Here is a 23,642-nt window from a genome sequence, read left to right on the forward strand (position 1 = left end):
GCTGCCCTGGCCGGTCATTAGAGAACAGAAAAGGTGCTGATTTTCTCCGGAGAAAATTTCATCTCTCTCACAATATACAGCTTATGGAGAGAGAGGGTTTTAGAGAAAAAGCTCCCAATCTATCTAATGGAGTCAAAAGAAGAATAGTTCTTCTTCTCAACCTTCAATGGAGTTCTAGCAGACAACAAAGAAGGGAGATCAAGTTATTTACTCGGGTGTCTCAAGTAGAAAAACGAGGTATGGCGCTCTCATCTTCTTCGGGATAAAGTTAATGGAATCTAGTTCGTGGGAAAGCGAACCCAGGTATTTTACTTTCTGTTTCTAGTTCATTATTAGTTCATGCATATGATCTTGGTTAATTAGTGTTAATCATATGATGATTGAGATTTCGCTTAGAACACTAGTTAGATGATTGTTAGTATTAGATACGTACAATGGTTATTAGATAACCCCAAAACCCTACATCTCAAACATCTAATGTTTAACACTAGTTATCCAGGATCATATGCAACAACTAATAAGAACTAGAATCGGGAAAAACTAACGTTCAACGCAATTTTTACCTCGAACCTCTCCAATCGCGTGTGAAGATGAAAATCTACAATTGTCGCTCCTCTACTTGAGACATTGAGTAGGTTAACTTGATCTCCCTTCCTTAATGTCTGCTAGAACTTAATAGAAAGTTGAGAAGAACCTTTCTTCTTGGCTAGATCAATAAAAATGTAAGCTTTTTCACTTTAATTTTCTCTTTTTTTAATGTGTGAGAGAGATGATTCTCTTAGAGAAAATTCCACCCCTTTACAGAATTCTCAATTGTTCTTATATAGGCAACACCGTAGTAGAGTCCCACTCAAATAAGGAATCCTAAAAATCCTACAGAAAAGATAAGCAGAAGTTAGTGTTTTAACTAGCTTGGATTCCCTAATTATAAAGCAAACAGAATAGTACTTGTTTCCTTCGAATCAGAAGGACAATACTCCAAACACCATCGGAGTCCTGATTTCTTGAGTTGAAACTAAGGAAAAGACTTTGAGAACCCTTTGCTAGGGAAAAAACCTTTACTATTACTTGATTTCAAAAAAGATGTAGACTGAGTTACAAACTAGAGAGCTTCTCTACTTATAGCATTTCAGATACAACCCTTCCACTTCCCTATACAGCAACTAGACCACTCTCACATTACCTAGACACTTCAGTAATATTTAGAATTTAATGTTCTTAGACTAATTAGACTAATGACTTGACTGACCCTAGAAATTTCTACCATATTCCAGAATCATTTGCATCAATCCCTTTTTCCTGAATAAAACTCGTCCTCGAGTTAGTTTGTTGCTGCTCCGTCCCCATGATAAGCATATAAATTAGAAACATTACAAGTAGAATGAATTTTTCATGTTCTTTTGGACTCATACGGTAATGCGGCAAATTCAGAACGCTAACTCCTAGGACCAAATCAATATGATGCTGGATACTTCTCGTAGGTTGTAATTTGGCAGGTAGATAACTTGGGAATACTTTAGGAAATTCTTTTACCAGTTTTGGTATTTCAGCAGAATGTGTTTGTTGTTGTCGTTCCTTCACCTCTTTCAAATCAAGAGCATATGTTGTCGAATCTGCCTCGAACTCTTCTAGAAATTGTTGAAAGCTCAAAGAAGCACGTTCTTCTTCCTTTTTACCTTTGAGGAAGTCTTCATCTTGCATCGGCGCCAAAACCACTTCAACTCCATTCCTGTAAAAAGAATAAATATTCTTTTCTCCGAGATGAACTATTTTGTTATCGAATTGCCATGGTCTACCCAGCAATAAATGACAAACTTCCGTCAAAACGACATCACATAAAACCTCATCCGCATAACTTTTACCGACAGAAAAGGGGACACGCCATTGATGTGTTACCTTTACTTCACCCCCTTTCTTGAACCAGATTACTTCGTATGGCTTTGGATGTGGTCGCATATCAAGATTCAACTTGTTCACCATTTCTCTAAAAACAAAATTCTCGCAGCTACTACTATCAATGATAACACTGCAAAGTCATTCCACTGTTGAACATCTCGTTTTAAAGATGGTACTGCGTTGTGGCGTGTTTTCGATGGATTTTGGTGTTAGCATTGCTCCCAGACAACGAGAGTCTGCAGATCTTTGTCATCATATAAAATTTCATCTTCGATAAACCCTAATAGATTTTCAGCATCATCATTGCTGGTGTCGAAAATTAGCTCCTGGTTAAATCAACATGAAAAAGGGAGTTGATGCATGAAAACCTCTGTTATGATGGAATATTCTGTTGTCAGAAGAAAGATTCCTCTATTTAGCTCTGATTTCCTGTTCTGCTCTGCTCTGCTCCGCTTCTTTGACCCAGTTCCTCGCTCATTGCTTCTTGCTCCTGTTCGTCCGTTCCCGGGGGGAAAACTTGCAGAGGGTTCGGAAACCCCTCCGACGCCAAGACAGTCAGGGTGCACTTTGCAGTAAAAGAGTGGATATTGATCGATCCTTTTGGGGGCGAGTTGTGAGAACTGTACTTCTGGGGGTGATCCTTCTAGTATGAAGATATCGTATTTTTGGGGAGAAAGTGTGTGTCTGTTCGGAAGAGACCGTGTCCTGTAAAGGACGATGTGGGGGGCCTTTTATAGGCGAAGTTAGGCCGACTGTGATTAGTGGCGATGGTGAGGCGGTGGCCGTCAAACCGTAATAGAAGTTACCTCTTTTGCGTATCTAGGGTTTCTCTTTGAGTCTATCCCGGATCTTTGATAAGTGAAAGTTCCTAAGTTCAAGGATACTTCATTGATATCTTGCCGAAGTGATAGACTCTAAAGGAGAAGTTTCCCTCCTTTAGATACGTGGAAACCAACCGGGCTTAAACACTTCAAGATGTGTGGCCGACTGAGATCTTTCTGGAAAGTCCGGGATAAAGTCATTAGGTCGCGCAGCGCTGATATCTCCCCAGTTCTGGGCGTAAGATATGGGTTGAACCTGTGGAGACCCCCCTTATTCCTTTAGAGATCCCAGGGCTGATCTGTCCATGCTAAGGGCGTTTTGTGTAGACTGGTTTCTTCTGGCCGACCTCCCAGTTAGGGGAATGTGTGGTGGACCATCAGGGGTTTTAGCTGTCCTGCTGCCTTAAGCCGAGCTGTTCCAAGAGACCTCTGGTCTGATCTTTGACTCTTCAGACGTTAGTCAATGTCTGGACATTTTGTGCATCATCAACCATTGTGCTCGTCGTGTTGGAAAGGTTTAAAATCTTCAAGCCCTTCATTAACTAGCATATATACATTCTTTCCTCGACATTCAGCCGATTTATGCCCCTCTTTTCCACACTTGAAGCATTTTATTTTGTCACCCACAAACTAATTTCTAGTGTCACGATTTTCAGCATTAAAATTAGTTGTCCCAAAGGTTCGATTCTGTCCACGGCCTAGAGAGTTTGGTGTTGATACCGAACTTTGTATAAACGATGGTTTTGCCCATGTCTTTGAAACAACACTGTCTCGAGCGAATGACATCTCCAACTGCTGCCCCTTATCAATCTGGTTATAGCGATTACTCGGTCTTATTTATTGTGATTCCACCTTCATTGCCAACTGTACAACACTTGCCAAAGTCCAACAAGGTGGTAACTAAACCCAATTCCTAATACTTGGACGTAGTCCCATCAAATAACAATGTCTGACATGCCTTTCTGATTCAACGAAGTTTACACGCGTCTTCGTTTTATAGAAATCGTTGGTGTACTCCATAACGGAACTACTCCTGTTAGAAGTGACTCGAATATGGATTGGTACTGAACCCGGTTTACGACCCGCCAACCCGTTTACAAGCTCGGCGGCGAATCTCTGACCCGTTAGCGGAGCTGATTGCTGAGACAGAGCTGGTATGCGAAAGCTAGGCTTATGTCGGTGATTAGTGTTTATCCGTGTATAATGTCAGTTGTAGAGAGAGAGAGTCGGTGAGGCGATGGGATTAGGGTTTCATGGCTATATAAACTAAACCCTAAGGAGATATCAGTAAGACACATCTCACTAAATCTCTTGTGTAAACTTGTTTGCTTATCATAGTGGAAATCATCGCACTGTTGTCGCCGTGGAGTAGGTCTCACCAACCGAACCACGTAAATCTCTGTGTTCTGTTCTTGATTGTTCTTTACAATTCCTATAGCTTGTCTGGATCACTCGTATTGTTCACATTAAACCCCGATTGGCATAAAAAACTGGTATAAGAGCCTGGGTATTGAGGTTTCTGTGATGGCGAAATACGAGATAGAGAAGTTCGATGGAAGTAACGATTTTAATCTTTGGAAGATTCAGATGCGAGCAGTATTAGTTCAACAGGGTCTGCTGAAGACGTTGAATGGGAAGGCTGCACTCGCTGAATCATTATCAGGAGTAGAGAAGGAAGATCTCATGGAGAGAGCTCATGGTCAGATTTTACTCTGTTTGAGCAATGACGTCTTGCGGGAAGTAGCGACGGAAACTACAACCGATGGGTTATGGAGTAAGCTGGAGACAAGGTATATGACGAAATCCCTAACTTATCGTTTGTATCTAAAGAAGAAATTATTTAGTTTACAGATGGTAGAAGGAGAATCTTTGAAAGACCATATGGATGAACTCAACCGAGTATTCTTAGATTTGGCAAATATAGATGTCTAATTCGAAGAAGAAGATAAGGCAGTACTTATTGCTTGCATCCCTGCCACCATCATATGAAGGCTCTGTTGATTCTTTTATGTCTCGTAAACCAACTACAACTTTTGAGGATGTTAAAGCAGCATTGAATTCAAATGAGTTGAGACGAAGGTCAATGGAAGAAAGCAGTTTAGGTGATGGTTTGGTAGTAAGAGAAAGGATGCAGCATGTGGTCGAAATATTAAAGAACAATCGAGAACAGAACACAGAGATTTTCGTGGTTCGGTTGGTGAGACATCCGGGTCGCCAGCTGAGGAAGATGAACCATTGCCTTGTAAACGGGTCGGCGGGTCGTAAACCAGGTTCGATACCAATCCATATTCGAGTCACTTCTTACAATTACAGTGTTACGAGGAACAAGGAAAGGAGAGACATCGGGCACCAGAAAGGTATGGGATGGCAGATATGGTTGCATTCCCACTTGTTGTGGGGGAAAACATTGATGGAGGTTAACCATGCACCTATGAAGAAGCTATGAGGAGTGATGAATCGAGGCAATGGTCTTTTGCCATGCATAAAGAGATTGAGTCTCTTCGGAAGAATCAAGCCTGGGAATTAGCTGAGCAGCCTAAGGGTTAGAAGCTTTTTGGTAGCAAATGGGTTTTCAAGCAGAAGGAAGGAATCCCAGGGGTGGAAGATGCACGATACAAAGTAAGGTTAGTAGTTAAGGGGTTTACACAGAGAGAAGGGATAGACACTTCAATGAGGTATTTTCTCCTGTTGTTAAACATAGCTCTATTAGAGTATTACTTGCTATGGTTGCTTTGTGTGATATGGAATTTGAGCAGCTTGATGTTAAGACTGCATTTTTACATGGAGAGCTAGAGGAACAAATCTATATGCGTCAGCCGGAGGGGTTTGAAATTCTCGAGAAAGAAGACCAGGTATGTTTGCTGAAGAAGTCTTTGTATGGATTGAAACAGTCTCCTTGGAAGTGGTATAAGCGTTTTGACATGTTTATGATTAAAAAAAGCTATGACAGAAGCAGGTATGATAGCTGTGTGTACTACAGGAAACTATCAGATGGTTCTTATGTGTATTTACTCCTATATGTGGATGACATGCTGATAGCTTGCAAGGATATGTCGGAAATTCACATGTTTAAGGATCAGTTAAAAGGTGAGTTTGAAATGAAAAGAAAGATATTGTGTATGGAGATACGGGGAGACAGATCTGCTGGGAAACTATTCTTGTCTCAGAAGACGTACATCGAGAAGTTGTTGGAACGTTTTGGTATGACTGAGGCAAAACCTGTCAGTACTTCATTGGCAGCACACTTCAAGCTTTCGGGGGAACTGTCACCAACAACTACTGACGAGACGGAGTACATGTCTCGGGTGCCTTATGCAAATGCAGTAGGTAGCTGGTGGTCGCTATGGGGAACCCAGAAATTGCTAAGGGGAGATCGGCTGCACCTTAAAGACTTATATTTTCCGACGATCTTAGCCTCGAACCACATCGAAAAAGGGGGATTCTCTCATCGTTTTCTTTCCATTTCTTATTCAATCACCATGTTTAGCTACTTTAGTGTGTCGATTATATGAGATGAAATGTGATGAATTTGTGATTATCTATGTGATGATTTGATGTTTTGACAATAAATTGATGTTTCTCTTATTTTGATTACTTGTTTCAATCGTTTTTCATGTGTCTTATCAAGTACTTCGCATAGTTAATCGATTAGGCAAAGTGATCGATATCGATCGTAGTCTAGACCCAAATTTCATGTGTCTTGTCATGCACTTCACATAGTTAGGCGGCTAGACGACATTTTCGATGATTCGGTTTTAATCGTTTAGGAAGTTTGTTTGACTAAGTATTATCTCCGAACGTACATAGTGCTTATGAACATCCACCGTAGGAATCGAGACTAGGTTTGTATCAATACATTCGATTGGACCGTAAATAGTTGTAGGTTCACCACAACGGATTCCCGGACCTCGACACTTCTCTCACTTATTTGTTGCCTCCCTACTCTTGTTCCTTCAACTCCTCTCTCGAATCTCTCTCGCCTGTTTACATTGATAATTTAGTTTGTTTTACTTGTTTTCTTCTTTTGTTAGTTATTCGATTATAAAACTCCTCATTTACCTTTGTTCCCTTTTCGTCTTAGTCTAAGTTAGCTAGTAACACTTAAATCGACGAATAAGACCCTTCGATATCCAAACTACCTTCCTATCCTTGGATCGATCCCGGCTTTGCCGGATTACTACTTGATACCTCCGCTTGGGTGTGCAACCTTTCGGGTGCATCAATTTATTATCAAACACATTAAATTATCACAAACACATATGCTGCTGTCCCGAGCACTTTGCAAGCCGTCCCGAGCACTTGCAAGCACTCGCAGCCGCGACCTGGCCGTGCATAGCAAGCTGCCGTTCGTGTGGCTCCATCCCGAGTGGAAGCTTCCCGAGTCCCGTGCTGATAGCGTGCCCCTGTGCCTTGCTGTTGTCGTGCTATATCTTGCCGTCCCGTGTTGCAGCAGTCCCGAGCTGCTGCTCGTATTGCAGCTCGGGCTGCTGCTCGGCCGGCCAAGCTAGGCCGGCCTAGTGTGCTGGCCGGCCTATGCTTGGCCGGCCCTCCTCCTTCTTCCTTCTCTCTTTCTAGCCCTCAACCCAAAACCAAGCTTCAAGAACAAAAAACCCTAGAACCCCTTTCTCCCTCTCTTGCTTGGTGAAGAAGATGATGAATAATGTCTAACTTGAATAAAAACCCTAGACTTAGTCAAGTTGACTAAGTCTTTAGACTACTTCAAACCCTTGACTTTGTCCATCATTAAAGACTCTTGACTTGGACCAAAAAGGGTGCCCATAGAATCTCTATTGTTCTCTTCCTCTTTGGGCTCTTGGGTTGGGCTTCTTTCTAAAGCAAGGGAGTGCCTTCATCTTGTCTCTACATTTAGAACCAAGGGGGTGCCTTCATAGAATCCTTGTTTCAAGACCGAACCTCGACTTCTTTCATTCACAACTTTTCCGTCCGAACTCCGAATCGACTTCCGTTTTCACCGTCGGACTCGTCATTGACCTCACTTGTTGTTTGACTTCTGATATTGACCAAAATACCCCTGGTACTCTTTTCTTCCCTTTTGCCGCATAAGATGAAAATGTGATAATTCGCTCTCTTTATTCCGATTTACACGCCAAACCCCAAATAAACTACCTAGCAATGAAAACACATAAATAATTAGAAATAAAACTCGAAAAGAACTAACTCATCAAAGTTAAGTGACATAAATGTGGCATTTTCACGCCACATCAGTAGCATTATGTATGCTATGGGGTGCACAAGGCCTGATATTTCACATGCTGCTACTGTAGTAAGCAGATACCTAGGCAGACCTGGGAGAGGTCATTGGCAGGCTGTGAAATGGATACTGCGGTATCTGGGAGGAACTGCGGAGCTTGGTCTGATTTACGACAGAAGGGCTAACACTTCTTGTTCGGTAGTTGGGTTTGTAGATTCAGATTTTTTGGGAGATCTTGATCGGAAGATGAAGGAGTTGAAGGAGATGTCCTTCGACCAAGGTGACAATGCGAACAATTTGTCGGATAGGACAATTGATGTGGAAGATCATCAAGTCCGATTGATTTAGGGATCGTAGAGTTGTAGCTAGAGACCAACTACGATCGTCGAATTACGAAGTAATTCGCGGCTAACTTCGATCGGATCCTACAACGGGTTACACATAAGAGTGACAAATTGATCTAGGATATGACTAGTGGGAGTGAGATATAATCATGGGAGTGTCCCATAAACATATCTCATAGGCCTAAAAAGGAATTAGGCAAAGATAGTACAAAAAGGCCAAAAACAGGGTTTTTGGGCCTAGACCGGTTCGGGTACTTCTAGGACTCGGATTGGGCTGAATTTTGGAGGGTTAGTTGCTGATATAATAAAAATTATATCTGCCAATTTTCGTGGTGTTTGGGCACCTCCTCCTTAGGGAATTGAGAAAATATCAATAGTTGCTATTTTCGACTATTTCCCTAAATCTTATTCTAAAGGGTGTTTTAGGAAACCTAAAAGGAGGTGGATTCTTATTAGGGTTCTATATAAACACTCTTAGGGCAGAGAATAAGGTGTGGAATTTCTCTCTAAGCTTTCTTACTCTACCACATCAAGTAGAGAGGAGAAAGTGAGCTAATTCCCATTAACTATCTATCTAGTCAAGAAGAAAGGAGTTCTTCTTTTCAACCACCATTGGTGTGCTAGCTATACAACAAGGCGGGAGATCAAATTGTTTGCTCGTGTCCCAAGTAGAGGAGCTACACTTGAAGCTCTTGATCTTCTCATAAGCAATTGGAAAGGTTCGAGGGAAAACTAGCGAACAAGGTATTTATCTTTCTAGTTTTAATTAATGATTATCATAGGTTTATGCATGTGATCCTGGGAATACTAGTGTAGACATTAGATGTCTTAATTCCGCTATAAACACTAGTAGAAGGGTGTAAAACCCAACAGTGGCGTCAGAGCCTCTTGCAATTAGCCTATCTTATCTAAGTTTTGGACCAATTCCATGCTTTTCTAGATAGATTATTGTGTTTAAAAGTGTTTAAAACACAAAATTTTTGATTAATTTTGAATAAGATTCAAGTATTTGTCAAAAGATTTCAAAATTTGTTCTTGAAAAGAATTTCAAAACCTAAAATTTTGATCCAAATTGGTTTGATTAAAAGAGTTGTTTTAAGTTTTTTGGAAACTTGTGAAAAACAAAATTTGGAAATTTAGAATAGTTCTAAAAAGAATTTGAAATATTTTAGAAGTGTTTCAAATTTTGGAAAAAGCAATTTAAAATTGCAACACAAAAAAAAAAAAAGGGAAACTATTGAGTTTTTTAGAAACTCAATAGGTCCGGCCAGGAAGCTTCCTGGCCGGACCAGTAGCCTGGAGGACGCGTCTGGTAGACGCGTCCCAGATTACTGTTGGATGCGTCTGAGGACGCGTCCAGCTGCTCCAGGTCGCGTCTTCCAGACGCGACCAGTAGCTTAACCAGGACGCGTCTTCCAGACGCGTCCAATAGCTACTACCAGACGCGTCTGGGGTCCTGGGTGTCTCGGACTAAGTCCGAGACACCTAGTGCTGGTCCGGTCCAGCACCAGATGCGTCTAGGACGCGTCTGGTGCTTGGACTAGCGTCCTGGCTCCGGCCAGGACGAGATCAGGCCTATTGGCCTCGGCTCGGACATGCCGGCCCTATGGGCCGTGCCATATCCGGACCTTGTCCAAGCCCTTTTGTGGGCTTGGGCCGGGACTTGTCTAGGACTTGTCCCGGGTCTTTTCAAGGCTTTTCGGACCACGAAAAGGGACCACTATTCGAGTGGGAGTTTTATCCAAATTTTCTCCCAAAATTCCAATCCAAATATTTCCGAAATTAACCCGGGCCATTCAAGGCCCAAACGGAATTTCTCTTTAAAATCAAATTTTAAAATCAAACCAAGACACACCATTAGTCTAATCTTTTGATGTAGACTTAAGGTGCGTACATGACATACGGATGTCGACAAAAGTATCTCCCGGATATACATGCATATATAATTGATAGCCTTGAAATATATTATATGATTGCATGTGATGTGAATGCGGAAACTAGTATGGCCATAGAATTTATTTCTTATTCTTGTTTTGAGCACGGATGGGTGCATGTTTTGTAATAATTTTAATTTCAAGTTTACACGATCTGCGAATCGTTTGAGTCTTGTAATTAGAGTTTAGGGTTTATGAGTCTATTGATGAAACTCAAGGAAGAAATTCAAAGGCGAGTGGGAGAAATCAATGGAGGTTCAAAGACGGAGATCTAGACGAACTAAAAAGGCGAAACAAGAAGCAAACCAAAGGAGATTAGATCTTCTAGGTTAGGGGCCATACTAGGATCCATATGTGCTTGATTTACTTTCTCGCGCGCATTTACTTACTTATTTACGCTTTATGTCGTGGATGTTAGTTAGGCTAATTAGTTCACTAAAACGAACGCCAGACTAGCAAAAAAGTCCCTAAAAGTAATTTTGAGTACAGTGCCTATCCAAATTAAGACACTCCTTGCGCCCTTGTTCGAGGAAGGTGGGTCGGCCTTCGCAGAGTACCTCCTCTACCTTGGGACATTGCGAGTAGGCCTATAGAAGAGGCCTACATGTCTAAATGGTTCTACTCAATGAGATCAGCAAGAGAGTCTTGGATACTCGAGGCAAAAGGATGGATTTTACACTAAACATGTAATCCATCAACCGAGAATCATATGGTATGATCAGTGAAAGTATTCACTCACCTAAATCAATGGGAATTAAGGGCAGGGCCCTAGTCCGCTTAATCCTTGAGAGATGGGATCTCGGAATCGCATTATTCATCTAGGGACACGTTTTATCTTGAATAATGTGGCAAAAACTTAGGACTTTTTGCAAAAATTATCGAATGTAATACTTAGAAAAATCCTTTTTTCTGTTTCATGTAGTTTTACTATGGCAAAAATCAATCTTTTCAACCTATGTTCAATCCTTGATGAGGACAAATTGAACATGGATAACTTCTTTGATTGGGAAAAGAGATTGAGAAGTGTTCTCAAATCTACAAACAAAGAAAGCGTACTGGATACCCCTATTCCAAGAATAACTGCGAACTCAAAGATTGAGGAACAAAAGCAGGCCAAAAGTATCCGGATGAAATCAATTTCAGTAACTTGCCTTATGTTGGCAACCATGGAGCCTAATCTTCAAAAGAGATTCAGGAAAATGGATGCGCACACAATCATCCGTCGATTAAGGGACATGTCCCGAAACAAATCACAGTTGAGGAAGTACGGAACTTCTAAGGCAATCCGGAGAGGCATTGGAATGTCTGAATCAAAGAAAGAACTTCAACTGATTCAAAAGAACAAAAGGAAAAAGGAAGGAACTCACGATTCCGACCAAGGTATCTATGTTATCGAAGTTAACTTAGCAAATACATTTGATTCTCAATCCTGGGTATTCGATACCGGATGTGGTGCTCATATCATTTATGATGTGCAGGGCCTTAAGGGAATCAAGTATTTATCTGGAAGGGAGCTTGTCCTACGAGTAGCAAATAGAGCAACGGTTGCTGCGAAAGCTGTAGGAACTTTCAGTCTACCTTTGGAAACTGGTCTAGTTTTAGAACTTCATAATTGCTATTATGTACCCTCTATTTCTAGAAACATTATCTCAGTCTCAGAATTAGACAAAGAGGGATATCACCTATTAATAAAAAACCAGCGTTGTTCTTTATACAAAGGTGAAATGTTTTATACCAGTGCTAAGCTATACAACGGTCTCTATATTACGAATATTGAGAACGAAGTCTTCAACATAGAAACCAATAGGCTACGGTCAGATGATTCAAATCCAAGTTACCTTTGGCATTGTCGTTTGGGTCACATTAACATGACACGCATGAAGAAGCTCCATGAACATGGACTTCTAGGTTCGTATAATTTAGAATCATATGACACATGCGAATCATGTTTAATGGGTAAAATGACGAGGTCTTCTTTTAAAGGAAAAGGAGACCGAGCCAAAGAACCCTTGGAACTCATACATACGGATGTATGCGGACCAATGAGTACTCCGGCGAGAGGTAACTATGGCTACTTCATCACGTTCACGGATGACTTCACTCGTTATGGTTACATATACTTGATGAGGCATAAGTCCGAATCGTTTGACATGTTCAAACAATTTCAGAACGAAGTAGAGAATCAACTTGGCAAGAAAATAAAAGCCATTCGATCCGATCGAGGTGGTGAATATTTGAGTCAAGAATTTGACGATCATCTTAGGAGTTGTGGTATAGTATCTCAACTCACTCCGCCAGGAACACCCCAGATGAATGGTGTTTCTGAAAGGAGAAATCGCACCTTGTTAGACATGGTTCGATCTATGATAGGAGAGATATGAAGTTAAGTGGGAGTACAAGAATGAATTATGTCCTGCTAACTAGGTTAGGAATAATATCTCAAGGCCACTTGAGGAGAAGCAACTGAAAATGTGATGAGTACGTAAAGTACTCCTTTTTCGGACTATATTTTACAATCTTTACGTGTTAATTTTGGTGGAATTAGTTAAGTTGCATGATTTTTGTAGGAAACTCTTAAAGATACAAAGAAGTTATTAATTATAAGAAGTTGGTGAAGATATTTGATTGACTGGTGACTTGGTGGTTGAAGATTGAATAGGTTCTAAAAATGTAGATACTATGAGGTGTGTTCTGTAGTTGTCCATTCTACAAGGGGCAATTCGTGATTATTAGGGACTGAAGAGGAATATTTGGTTTACCCCCACGTGAATTGAAATAAGGAAACAAGCTTGGTAATTTAAATTGCCTTGGCCTTCAATCCTTCTATTAAACCGCCCTTCAATTGCAAACCACCTAATTGAGAAATTGAAGGCGGTTCTCAAGATGGAAGTCGGCTGGGAGATATTTATAAGAAGTTTCTAACTTAATAAATTTTGTCTAATTATAAAAGGGTCCAACCCATTCAATTGAAAACACACCTCCACACACCAATATTGAGTGCAACTTTAGAGGAGCAATTCAAGAGAGCCATTAGCTTCTGTTAGAGTATAATCTTGGGAGATTCTTGAGCTACAATTGAAGACAAGTTTTGGAGAAAGAGGGGAGTAACGGGCTTCATCAAATATCAATTCAGTTTTATCTTCTTCACTCTTTTCCTTTACTTGTTTATTATTATTGGACCATGTATTTAATATCCATGGGTTTCTAACTCTTCCACTAGGATAGAGGATGAAACCCTAACAAGAGTGTTTGAATTTCAATGTCATATTTATTTTATTATCTCTTGTTAATGTGCTTAAAGTTTTAAAATTAATCGTACTTCAGTTAGTCTAGTAAACTAATAACTTGGATTTGAATTGCAATGTATTTTAAATGAAGTGGGTTATGGGTTTTGATCATTGTTAAAGGGTTTAATTGTCTTATTTTCCGAAAATTGAAGATTGATTTCTAACAATTTTTTAGTTCTCAGAAGAGTGATAATAATTTGAATTAGATATTAGATTTGAATATGATTGTTAGTGCTGAATTTCAATATCCTAGATTTACCAACTTATAGTTTTTCATCACAACTTTATTTTCTAAGTTTCAATTTTTAGTTTTCCAAATATCTTATCTAAAATCAATTGTCCACTTTCCTAGTTTATTTGTTTTTAGGTTTAGGTTTAATTCCAAACAAATCTCCGTGGGATCGACTTCGTAATACGTACCATATTCACATACGGTTCGTGCACTTGCGAGTTTTAATTTTGTCTAATTAGCCTAGTATTTAGGTTCACTAGATTTCAAATCAAGTTTTTGGCGCCGCTGCCGGGGATTTGTTTTTAGGAATTGTTTCTAAATTTGGAAGTGATTTTTAAACTAGTAGTTTAGGAATTTATTTGCAAAAAAAAAAAAAAAATTATTTTGTGTCTATTTTTTTAGGAGCTTTCTAAATTCTGGTTATTTGAGATTGTTTCAGATTTAGCAAGAGGTGAAGGAAAAAAAAAGCCTCGGATTCAAACACTTGAGGAAAGAGTGGTCTGGGTCGTCTGTAAAGGTCGTCGCCCGTCTGGAACGAGAGGTAACTTTTCTGATCAGCCACGAATCTCCTGTCAGTGAGTAATTGTGTGAATTCGTGTGCCAAATTGTTTTGCCGAACTGTTTAGTGTAAGCATTCTAGTAAGGGCACAAACCCAGTTACAAGACAGGAGTCGGATTTCATCACCGAACTCTTGCCCAATTAGGAAACAACATACGCGATCCTAAGCCTCATTAAAAAATTAAAATCTGATTTAGACAGTGACCCTAGGGTATCGAGCTCATAGGACCTTCATAAACAACTCTAGAACTCGATTTTTATCTGGGCATTCTCAGAGGAAAACGTGTTAGGCAATTCTTGTCAAAAAGGCCGCCTCGAGAAGAGGAAACGTTGCCGAAGGAAAACGGTTATTTTCAGCTTGCATAGTTGCCTGTCTTCCTGGAGAATTGTTTACTATCTACTTTGATCGAGTAACCCTTATAACAGTCATTGTTCAAGTGTTGTGGCGAAGTAGGAGCTGTCTAAATTACTAGGCAAATCTGACAAGCCATTCACTAAATCTACGTCTAATAACTTGTTGCTAGATTCTGTTTAGGTTGCTTGGTGGAGTCAGCTTGATTGTGCTTGTTTCCTTAGGATATTCGTAGTGAATCCTTGGTTTTCGAGAAAAACCAAAATATTCTTTTCTCCGTCCGTGTCAGTTTATGCCACCTAGACCTCGTGATCACTTAGGTCGTTTCATTAAAAGAAATCAAGGAGGTGAATTTGTTGAAGTAATGGGTGAGAACATAGATCAACGTAGGATTGAGAGTGCTCCACTAACCCTAAGAGAGTACATGTACCCCACAAGGACTAGTCGTCCGTCGTGTATTCAGTTGCCTGTCACCACAGCTCATTTTGAGCTAAAGCCGGGTATGATCCAGATGTTGCCTATTTTTCGTGGTGCAGAAAATGAGAATCCCTATCACCATATTAGGGAATTTGAGGAGATTTGTTCTACCATGAAATATAGAGATATGTTTGAGGATGAGTTAAAACTGAGGTTGTTTCCCTTCTCTTTGAAACAGAAAGCTAAATCTTGGTTGCACGCTTTGTAACCCGAGTCGATCAGTCATTGGGAAGAGTTAACCGCAACATTTCTTCAAAAGTTCTTCCCTAAACACAAAACCGCTACCGTTAGGCAAAATCTTGCTGGTTTTGTGCAGCAAGATGGAGAGTCCCTTAGTAGTTATTTAGAGAGGTTTAACGACCTCCTCTTACAATGCCCTCACCATGGTTTCGAGAAAATACGATTAGTCCAGATTCTCTATGATGGACAAGATTATCAAACTAAAACCATGGTTGAGTCATTCTGCAGTGGTGGATTTGTGAATAAAACAGCGGAAGAGGCAATGGAGTACCTCTATAATGTGGCAGAGAAATATCACCAATGGGAACCCTTTAAAGAGCCTAGGAGGACTGTAGCTAACAAGGGGGACATATACCATATAGAATCCCATCCAGCTTTTGCTGAATTAGCAAAAAGATTAGAGGCCGTAGAAATGGGTCAACAAAAGTCTTCTGTAGAGTCTAGAAGTACACCAAATCCGGTTATGAGTGTAGGAAATGAACCCGTAAGTTACCCATGTTCGGTTTGTGGAGATCCTACACACACGGGTAACCGATGCACCTTATTCTTTAGTGACCATGAACAAGCCAATGCTTTTTATCAAAATCAAAGGTATGAGAACAAACAAAGGTTTGATCCATTCTCTAACACCTACAACTCAGGGTGGAGAAAGCATCTTAATTTCTCATGGTCCAATGGACAAACTCATATCACTCAATCTGAGAATATTCTTACTCCTCCCGGTTTTCCTAAAGAACCAACTGTGCAAAACCCTCCTACTCACCCAGAGTAATGCTCGGTTCCAAGAAACAACAACTCAGATTATGAACTCCCAAGCTCAGTCCATTCTAAAGTTAGAGGCACAAATAGGTCAATTGGCAAATACACTAAGTGCAAGGGAACCTAGTAAATTCCCTAGCCAGCCTCAACCAACCCAAAAGGAGTGTTTGAAAGTAGTTCTTCAAAGACAAAAGAACAAGTACAGGCAGTCACTACACTTAGGAATGGAAAAGTTATAGGTGATGAGGAGGAGGAACCTGAAAAGTGTAAAACTACTACATCATCCACCAAGGATCTAATAGATAGTGAGCCACCTCCTAAGTGTATAGACGAGAGTTCACCTAAGAGGAACCGTACCGTTCCAGCTCCTTTTCTTGAAAGGTTAGCTGCGGATAGAAAGGGTGCAAATGCTAATGAATTAATGGATATTCTTAAAGAAGTAAAAGTTAGCATTCCACTACTCGATGCAATCAAGCAGATTCCTGCTTATGCAAAACTCCTAAAGGAATTGTGTACTCATAAGCGTAAGCCACAAGTACACAAGAAGGTTTTTCTAACTGAGAATGTCAGCTCCATCATTAAAGAGCAGAAACTCCCTCCTAAGTATAAGGACCCTGGTAGCCCGACACTTCCCTACACTATAGGAGATCATCACATAGAGCGTGCTTTACTCGATTTAGGTGCCAGTGTCAATCTTTTGCCGTACAGGGTCTATTTGAAACTAGGATTAGGGGAGATGAAACCCACATCTGTAATGATTCAATTAGCTGATCGTTCTATAAGACGTCCAAGTGAAATTGTTGAGGATGTATTGATTAGAGTGGGTGATCTCATTTTTCCTGTTGACTTCATAGTCTTAGATACTGAGCTAGTCGAAAATGTCAATAGCCAAATCCCAATTATCTTAGGTCGGCCATTCCTTGCTGCGTCAAATGCAATCATTTTTTGTAGAAGTGGGTTGTTGAAGATGTCATTTGGTAGCATGAAAATCAAATTAAACATTTTCAATGCTGGACTGCGCCCATCTAATCCTGATGAATTTGATGAGGTAGACCTAATTGAGTTGTTAGTTCAAGATTTTCTACCGACCACATTGTCTAAAGATCCGTTAGAGCTCCTTTTGGCCTACTTTGAGACAGCCGCTAAGGAAGAAGAGGTCCAGGAAGTAAACGTTGTGTTAGAATCAACTCCAGTTTTAGATCACCTCAAGTGGAAAGCCAAACCTGAACCTTTAGAAATCAACCCATTAGTACCTGGCTCATCAGTTGTAGAACCACCTAAGTTAGACCTAAAACCACTGCCTGACACACTTAAGTATGCCTATTTAGGTTCTACTGAGTCCTTGCCTGTTATAATTGCTTCAGACTTAGATCAAGAACAGGAAGGTAAAGTGTTAGGTGTCCTTAAAGAACACAAAGAGGTGATAGGATGGTCATTAGCTGATATTAAGGGAATAAGTCCTTCTGTGGTACAACATCAGATCTATTTAGAAGATGATGCTAAAACATCTCGTGATCCACGGAGAAGGTTAAATCCTGCCATGAAAGAGGTTGTTAGGGCTGAGGTTATGAAACTTTTAGATGCAGGTGTCATTTACCCAATCTCTGATAGCTTATGGGTCAGCCCAGTTCAAGTCGTACCTAGAAAGACAGGTATCACGGTAGTAAAGAATGAATAACGAGTTAGTACCCACCCGTGTGTAGACGGGATGGCGTATGTGTATTGACTACCGTAAGTTGAATACTGCAATGAGGAAGGATCATTTTCCTCTTCCTTTTATAGATCAGATGCTAGAGAGGTTAGCCAGACATGAGTATTTTTGGTTTCTTGATGGATATTCCGGTTATAACCAAATAGCCATAGCACCTGAGGATCAAGAGAAAACCACTTTCACTTGTCCTTTCGGGACGTTCGCCTACCGTCGTATGCCGTTTGGGTTGTGTAATGCACCAGCTACCTTTCAACGGTGTATGTTCAGTATATTCTCTAACATGGTAGAACGTTTTCTCGAAGTCTTCATGGATGACTTTTCTGTGTTTGGGTCCTCCTTTGATGAGTGTCTTCAGCATCTTACCCTCGTCCTTCAAAGGTGTAAAGAGAAAAATTTAGTGCTCAATTGGGAGAAGTGTCATTTCATGGTTAAGTCTGGTATAGTGTTGGGACATGTTGTTTCGTCTAGGGGCATAGAAGTTGATAGAGCGAAAGTAGATCTCATTTCCAAACTCTAAATTCCGAAATCTGTTAGAGATATCCGCTCGTTTCTTAGTCACGCCGGTTTTTATCGTCGCTTTATCAAAGTAAAATTACTAGACCCCTCAGCACCTTACTTGCTAAAGAGAGTACTTTTATCATTGATGAAGCATGCATTGAAGCGTTTGATAAACTTAAGAAATCATTAACTTCTACCCCCATCATCAAGCCTCCTGATTAGAATGCACCTTTTGAAATCATGTGTGACGCATCAGATTATGCAATTGGTGCTATCTTAGGGCAACGCCATGACACCTTCGGTGATCTATTATGCAAGCAAGACTTTAGATGGAGCCCAACTAAACTACTCCACCACTGAAAAGGAGTTGTTGGCAGTTGTGTATGCGTTAGATAAGTTTCGTTCCTACCTCATCGAATCTAAGGTCATAGTTTACACAGATCATGCCGCTCTGAAGTATCTTCTTTCCAAAAAGGATGCTAAACCGCGTTTCATTAGGTGGATTTTATTGCTACAAGAGTTTGACCTTGAAATTAGAGACAAAAAGGGTACCGAGAATGTTGTAGCCGACCACTTATCACGCATAGTAGTTGAGTCTAGAAATGACGAGAGACCTATCCTTGACACTTTTCCGGATAAACAACTCTTTTCCATCAATTAGTTACCATGGTTTGCTGACATTGTGAATTATTTAGCAACTGGTCAGATACCAGAGAAATGGTCTAAACAAGATAGAAATAAATTTTTCTCAGAGGTCAAACATTTCTTTTGGGATGATCCATATCTATTCAAGCATTGTCTCGATCAGATCATTCGTAGGTGTCTCCCTGATAGTGAGATCATGAGTGTGCTCAACTTTTGTCACTTTGGAGCATGTGGAGGGCATTTCAATGCGAAAGAAACCGCTTCAAATATATTGCAGTGTGATTTCTATTGGCCAACCATTTATAAGGACTCTCATGAGTACTGTAAGAGTTGTGATAGATGTCAGAAACTAGGAAAAATCACCCGTTGTAACATGATGCCACTAAATCCCATATTAATAGTCGAAATATTTGATGTGTGGGGTATAGATTTTATGGGTCCATTTCCTAGTTCATGTGAAAATCTCTATATTTTAGTAGCAGTCGACTACGTGTCTAAGTGGATAGAGGCAATACCAACCAGAATGAATGATCGCCATGTGGTGATTAAGTTTGTCAAAGAATATATCTTTTCTCAGTTTGGTACACCGAAGACCATTATATACAAGTGATGGTGGGAAACATTTTTGCAATCGAAGTTTTGAGACACTTCTCAAAAAGTACTCCATCACTCACAAAGTCTCTACACCTTACCACACACAAACTTGCGGGCAAGTAGAAGTATCCAATAGGCAAATCAAACAAATTTTAGAAAAGACTGTGAGTCTGAATCGTAAGGATTGGTCGTTACGTCTATATGACGCCTTGTGGCCATATCGTACTGCCTTCAAAACTCCAATAGGGATGTCTCCTTATAGACTTGTTTATGGAAAAGCTTGTCACTTACCTGTAGAGTTAGAGCATAGAGCCTATTGGGCTATCAAACAATTAAATTTTGACTTGTCTTCTGCCGGAGATAGTCGGAAACTCCAACTCAATGAGTTGGATGAAATCCGAAATGATGCGTACCAAAGTGCAAAAATCTACAAAGAATGCACAAAAGTATTTCATGACAAGTCCATCAATAGGAAAACGTTTGAGCCTGGTCAAAAAGTCCTTTTGTATAACTCTAGATTACACCTATTTCCTAGCAAGTTGAAATCTCGGTGGTCTGGTCCTTACTTAGTTAAAATTGTCTATCCTCATGGAGCCGTAGAAGTTGAGATCCAAAGAATGGTGACATCTTTAAAGTCAATGGACATTGTTTAAAACCTTTTCTTGAGATGTCCATTAGAGAAATTAAGGAGGAAACACTAGAGAATCCCGTCTATGAGGATTAAGTTCTCACTTCACTGCGTCTGGCTGAAGACGATAAACTTAGCGCTATCTGGGAGGCAACCCATGCAGTTAGTAGGTTTAGGGGCACCATGCAATATCTGATAATATCCTTCCTTTCACCCTTTTATTTATTTTTACATTTCTCTTTGTCCAATTTTAGAACATTGAGGACAATGTTCGGTTTAAGTTTGGGGATGGGGGGTACAAAAATTTGTCCCTTATTTCAAAATGCAAGAGGGTTCAAAATTTTTGAGTCGATAGAATTATGTGAGGCTAGTTGAGGATTTTTAGCTTGTTAATAGCTTTAGATCTTAGTTGTTATACTATCCTTGTCCAAAGATTTTGTCACGAATTTCGAGTCTTAAGGATATTTGTTACCTAGCCATATGAGTACTACATAAGTGACGAGTTAGCACTACTAAGAGAACTAGACTAATCATTAGTGGAGACTTAACCCAGTGAGGATTTTTTAGCCTTTTTATGTCCTTCGAGTGATCTCTTCTGCATAAACTCCGAGTAGAATGAAGAGCTACTCAACCTCGTAATTTTTAGAAAACTCATTTGATCTCGTGAGTTAAATTCTCCAACCACTGAGGGTGTCATCAGGAATGCGAATAAACCTCATTCTTGTAGTCTGAGAAACTAGATTAACAGTACCATAGTAGAGGATAACAAATCATATCACCATACCACTTATTCCAAAAGAATTCTGAGAGGAAGACAATCAATAAAAGAAAAGGAAGAAGCAGTGAAGATCTCCAATGAAAAGATGGTTGAAAAAAAAAAGAGAAAAAAAAAGGAAAAAAAAGGGGGTTAAAACCACAAGAAGATGAAAAAGAAGAAATTTCCAAAGGAGTAGACTTCCCAAGGTATTAAAGAGTATATCCTCAGAAAACCTACAATTCCATTTTACCATCATATATGTTATCTCTAGGACGGTACTGTTAGATAGTTAATCAGGTGAGAAGATGAGTGAGCTTCCCCATCCTTAGTAAAGTGGTTAAATTCCTTCCATGAGATCGTCTCTCTGAAATTTTAGTCCTTCTTAAAATCATGTGCTAAGTCCTTTTTCCATATTCATACTCACACATGCGAGTAAACCATTCCGAGTGACTTTTATTTCTGAGAGTATGTCCGTGAGGCTGAAGTCGAGGCGAAATGTATTAGGATAGGGATTGAAGTTTTACTTTCTCGGAACTGAAATGGTGCTCATATTGGCTGATGGGCCTAGAAAGTTTCCTAAATAGGTCTACACCCGCAAGTGCACGGGTGTCAAATTGTAATAAATTCCGGTAAGACCGGTTCGTTCCTCAGAGACTAAGTGAAACCTATTCTAAGACTTGGAAGTAAGACGGTTTTTGTTTTGATTTTGGTTTTGGTGATAAAAATATTTAAATAAAATAACGGAAATAAAAAATGAACTCAAATGGGGGAGAAGTCTAGGGGTTTCGGAATCTACTACATAAAATCACCTTTAAAACAAATAGTTATCTAATCAATCCTCTTTCTTTATAACTCGGAATTTCAGATAATGAACTATCTTAATTCCGGAAGATGTTTTCTTTAAACCCAATAATCTATAACAATGTAATTGTTTATTTCGAAAAACAAATCTCTAAACTATTGTTTATCAATCAATAAGCATATATCATCAAAGAATCTAATCTAAGCATGATATATCAAATTTAAAAGTATAAACAATGAAAAGAAAATCAATTCTTCAAATTAAAATAATTTCAATTTTGAATCACAATCAAGAGAATTAACAAAATAAAAATATGTCTCTAAAGGTTCAAGTATGAGTTTCATCCTAAAACCCTAGATGGAGAGAGTTAGCTATTCATAATATGAGATTAAAATAAATACGGAAAGTAAGAGAGAATATGGAAGAAGAACAAAACTTTTCTTGCTGATTTCCTGGAAATGGTTTCCTTTTGATTTTCCTGTCAGGAAGCCAAACGCACCCTTAAGGAAAATAGTTTTCTCATCTTCTCGGAAATATTTTCTCTCTCGGAAAATTATTTTCCAGAGAGATTATTGACCCAAACGTGGTCTTCTTCTCCACTTCTTTTCTTCTCTCTGTTTTATTTCAATTCAAATCAACTAAAGCCAAATTACAGAAAAAGTGAAGAAGATTATAATAGATTTAGACATTAGAAAATGATTCTGTTTCTCTACAAATTTCTCTCTCTCTCTCTTTCCTGTTTCTTTCTCTGATTCCTTTCTCTCTGTTTCTTTCTCCCACTAAAAGAAACTACAGAAAAAAAAGATGACAATAGATGATGAAGAAATAATGGTCTCTAACTTCTCTCTCTCTCTTGTATTTCTCTGGTTTGGTGAGCTCGAGAGAGGATGATTTGACCCCCAATCCGAGATGTTCCAAAACTAAGATGATGCTCTGTTTTATACTTCCATGGTCGGGTCTCTCTCTCTAGAAATATATTTCAAAATAAACTTTCCTTCTCTATTATTTCATGTAATTTCTCTCTCTATTCTTCACTAGATTTCCAATCTCCTTAGGAACGATTCTCTCTCTAGAAGGTAAGAACATTTCTCCTTAGGAATGAATAGTGTCTCAAACTTTGATCTTATCCTATTAGCTTTCTAAAGTCTGACGTTGGGTGAACTAGTTCTATTTTGACTCCTCTTAAAATCTAAATAGTTTGAACCCTATTGTATTTTGAAATATGAATTTTGTGGGTATATTCACTGGAAACCCTCACGAGACACAACTCGTCCACTAGGGGAAACCTAGGGGTTTAACGATTTGTTGCACGAGCTAAGTGCAACCGCGATTGCCTGCGAAAGTGAGTTAGGATTTTTATTTTCTTAGTATAGTATTTTTCTGTTTTGCTAAAGGACTAGCAAAATATAAGTTTGAGGATGTTTGATGAGTACGTAAAGTACTCCTTTTTCGGACTATATTTTACAATCTTTACGTATTAATTTTGGTGGAATTAGTTAAGTTGCATGATTTTTGTAGGAAACTCCTAAAGATACAAAGAAGTTATTAATTATAAGAAGTTGGTGAAGATATTTGATTGACTGGAGACTTGGTGGTTGAAGATTGAATAGGTTCTAAAAATGTAGTTACTATGAGGTGTGTTCTGTAGTTGTCCATTCTACAAGGGGCAATTCGTGATTATTAGGGACTGAAGAGGAATATTCGGCTTACCCCCCACGTGAATTGAAATAAGGAAACAAGCTTGGTGGTTTAAATTGCCTTGGCACTTCAGGAACTTCTATTAAACCGCCCTTCAATCCTTCTATTTTTTTTTTTTTTGAGAATAAACCCATAACATTAAAACTGGAGTACATTACAGCCCAACAGGGAAACATGAAGGACTAAAAACCAAATG

General features: G+C 39.4%; 1 protein-coding gene and 1 non-coding gene across 2 annotated transcripts; both read right to left on the bottom strand.

Moving 5' to 3' along the window:
• Nucleotides 1-1,260: 1,260 nt before the first annotated feature.
• LOC147538052 (uncharacterized) lies at nt 1,261-1,980 on the bottom strand. Its single transcript, XM_086642938.1, has one exon. The coding sequence runs from the start codon at nt 1,978-1,980 to the stop codon at nt 1,261-1,263; it is 720 nt and encodes a 239-aa protein (XP_086499064.1).
• A 13,417-nt stretch (nt 1,981-15,397) lies between these two features.
• Nucleotides 15,398-15,504, bottom strand: LOC147538053 (small nucleolar RNA R71). Its single transcript, XR_015226817.1, has one exon. It is a non-coding gene; the product is annotated as a small nucleolar RNA R71 (small nucleolar RNA).
• Between the last annotated feature and the right edge of the window lie 8,138 nt (nt 15,505-23,642).

Source organism: Eschscholzia californica, unplaced genomic scaffold, assembly GCF_041429995.1.
Source record: "Eschscholzia californica isolate CP2 unplaced genomic scaffold, dmEscCali1.0.p SCAF_5, whole genome shotgun sequence".
Taxonomy (NCBI): Eukaryota; Viridiplantae; Streptophyta; class Magnoliopsida; order Ranunculales; family Papaveraceae; genus Eschscholzia; species Eschscholzia californica.